This window comes from Montipora capricornis, chromosome 2, assembly GCF_036669925.1.
Source record: "Montipora capricornis isolate CH-2021 chromosome 2, ASM3666992v2, whole genome shotgun sequence".
NCBI lineage: Eukaryota > Metazoa > Cnidaria > Anthozoa > Scleractinia > Acroporidae > Montipora > Montipora capricornis.
This window is the reverse complement of record NC_090884.1, coordinates 43,446,954-43,449,453: the sequence shown is the minus strand read 5'-3', so window position 1 is coordinate 43,449,453 and position 2,500 is coordinate 43,446,954. Positions and strand designations below refer to the sequence as shown.

Sequence of the window (2,500 nt, the reverse complement as noted above, 5' to 3'; positions counted from 1 at the left end):
CCACTGCAGCCCAATCTGGCTCCCCTTTGTCCACTCTCCATCAGGTCGAATTCTCTCAAATGATTGTCCATTGGTGTCTGAAGGCACGACGTGAACCATTTGTAGATGTTATTTAGGCACGTTATTGGTCGCTGATTCTCGCTGCTGAATTCACCTGGTTTAGGGATGAGTCGCGTTTTTCCCTCAGAAAACCAAGTGGGATATTCGTCGGTGCTTTCAGAGATGGCAACGAAGGCTTTAGTGATCCCCTCATGCAGCACATGCATGCGCTTCCACCAATAGTTAACAAGGCGGTCAGGCCCTGGGGCGCTCCAGTTTCTTTTCTTGAGTAAACACTTGACCGCTTCAGAGCACTCTAACCTCCAGGACCCCTCCGAAGGCACTGGAACCTTCCTAGCAATTGCTTCCTTGATCTTACTCAGCCATTCTGCTTCCTTGTTCCCAGTCCCTCTCGTCTCCCATAACTCTATCCAGAAATTGCTTGCATCCTCAATGTTCTCAAATCTCTCTTCACTATCACACCCAGAGCGATTGCTAGAGGTACTCTGATATTTAGGTCGCTCCTCGTCTTCACTGCACAGCGCCCTGAAATGTGCGTAAACTTTCCTTGTATCTTGATTGAACTGCCGGTTAATCGATCTTGCTTCATGAAGCTTTTTTCCTCTGGTATATCCAGCTTTTAGTTTACGTAACTGTGACTTTTTCTTTTCCATATAATTAATCAGTTCAGAAGAAGAGATCTTTTTACATTCTTCCATCAAAATAGTCCTGTTTTTTCTTCCTTTCTTGGTGATCTTTCTGTTTTCCCTGATTCGCTCTAACTCAGCCTTTGCAATCGATATTCTTTTTCTCAGCTCCGTCACTTTCTTTTCAAATTCTCTCTTATACTTGTCACTATGCCTTTTTCCACTGTCAGTCCGCATGTTATGTTCTTTTCTCCAACCCTTAATGAGCAGAAACGCTATGACAGCCGAGTATAATGCGCAATTAGCAACCCATTATTATTATTATTATTATTATTATTATTATTATGTGTTTCACAGACATTGAAACTGGAAGTTCTCATTGATCCCTCATTGGGAGCGGGCCACGTCCCGTGGGCTTGGGTGCCTACGTTCCCTATTCGCAATTCTGGTTTCGTTCGTAAAGTCACAGCAAAGTACATTACGTTCTTTGTTGCCAGGTCTTGCCTCCACCGAAGCGTCTTTATTTTATTGTCTGGGCAACCAAAAGGAGTAGATGGACCTTTTTAAAATTTATAATGGACACCTTGGTGTCACAAAAGATTAAGAAAGTACAATTATGATTAATGTTCCGCACGTCTCTGTGCTCTGAACACCTACGTTTTTCAGTCCACGAAATGTCGTTTCGAAAATAGTCTTCTTTATTCTTGACCTTTTGGTGTCCAAACTCGGTGGTGGAATATACGCTTCCAGTTACGACACTGGTGAGGTCTACCACGCCCACTTGTTGCACAAGCCTAAAACAGACAATTCAGATTCGCTCAAATCTATGTAAACGACGTAACCCGTAATCCAGTTTGTGTTCACAAAAGAAACCTGGACTATTTTTACATATGTTTTGGTTATTTCACATCCGCACAGGTCTGACACTGGACTTATTTATAAACCAAATGGAATACATACCTAGTCTGACTCAAGAGGCTGGTGTTCGTGTTTTGCTTACTGCTCAACGAACAATTCCCTTTCCTGTGGATGAAGGATTCACCGTATCTCCAGGATTTGCAACGTCTATTGGGTTGCGAAAGGTTTGCTTTATACTTTTATGGTGAAGTTGCCTTGAATCGTGCTTTTATCACAAAGAAAAACACTAGCTAGTCTCCTGTTTTATCATTGATCCGTTTTCTCGTTTCAAAGATTATTCAGTCCTTAACTTCTGTAATTCTAATTGAATATTTCTCGTGGGTTCCATGTTGAGAGAAAATAAGACAAATCCTCATCAAAACCAAAGAGGGCTTCACTGTTTAAAGCAGCTTTAGTCCGAAACAGGCGAGAAAGAAGAAAACAACGAGAGAACAAAGGATAAAAGTTTCGGAACTCTTGAACGCCATATGTTGTCCGTGAAACCAAGTGATGAGATCCATGAGATTCCATGAAACTTTTCCATGCATTGTTCCTTCCTTAAAGCTTGATTTTGTTACTTTCTATGCAGCTCCAAATTAAGCGAGTGGATCCATTCAAGAATGGAAGCTGTTTCGAAATGGACGGCTTAGAAAATGGCTCCATTTATAATAAAAGACACAAAGGTTCAAAATATTCAGTTCAGGTTTGTTCTCGTTTGGTCAAATTAGCTTTCGAAGGAAGCCTTGAAGTTTTATGTAAGTACAGTTTGGGGGAGGGGGGGGGGAGATTGTGCTCGCCATTAAACATTTCTATTTCATCAAGGGTTATGTAAGTGTTTGTAGTACTTAGCTTTGCTAAGAAAATTGATGGAGTGAGCATATTATGTTAGCTAGGTCGTGTTCTTTCGGGGATCAACC

The 2,500-nt window shown here is 41.5% G+C and overlaps 1 protein-coding gene across 7 annotated transcripts in view; it reads left to right on the top strand.

Annotated features, from left to right (window-relative positions):
• The window catches only part of LOC138022886 (amiloride-sensitive sodium channel subunit alpha-like), a 47,590-nt gene that overhangs the window by 34,403 nt on the left and 10,687 nt on the right, over positions 1-2,500 (top strand). For all 7 annotated transcript variants that reach the window (XM_068869924.1, XM_068869911.1, XM_068869916.1 and 4 more), the window contains 2 exons: positions 1,605-1,768; positions 2,173-2,286. In XM_068869924.1, the coding sequence (XP_068726025.1) occupies positions 1,605-1,768; positions 2,173-2,286 (278 nt within the window). The remainder of the gene's footprint in view (positions 1-1,604; positions 1,769-2,172; positions 2,287-2,500) is intronic.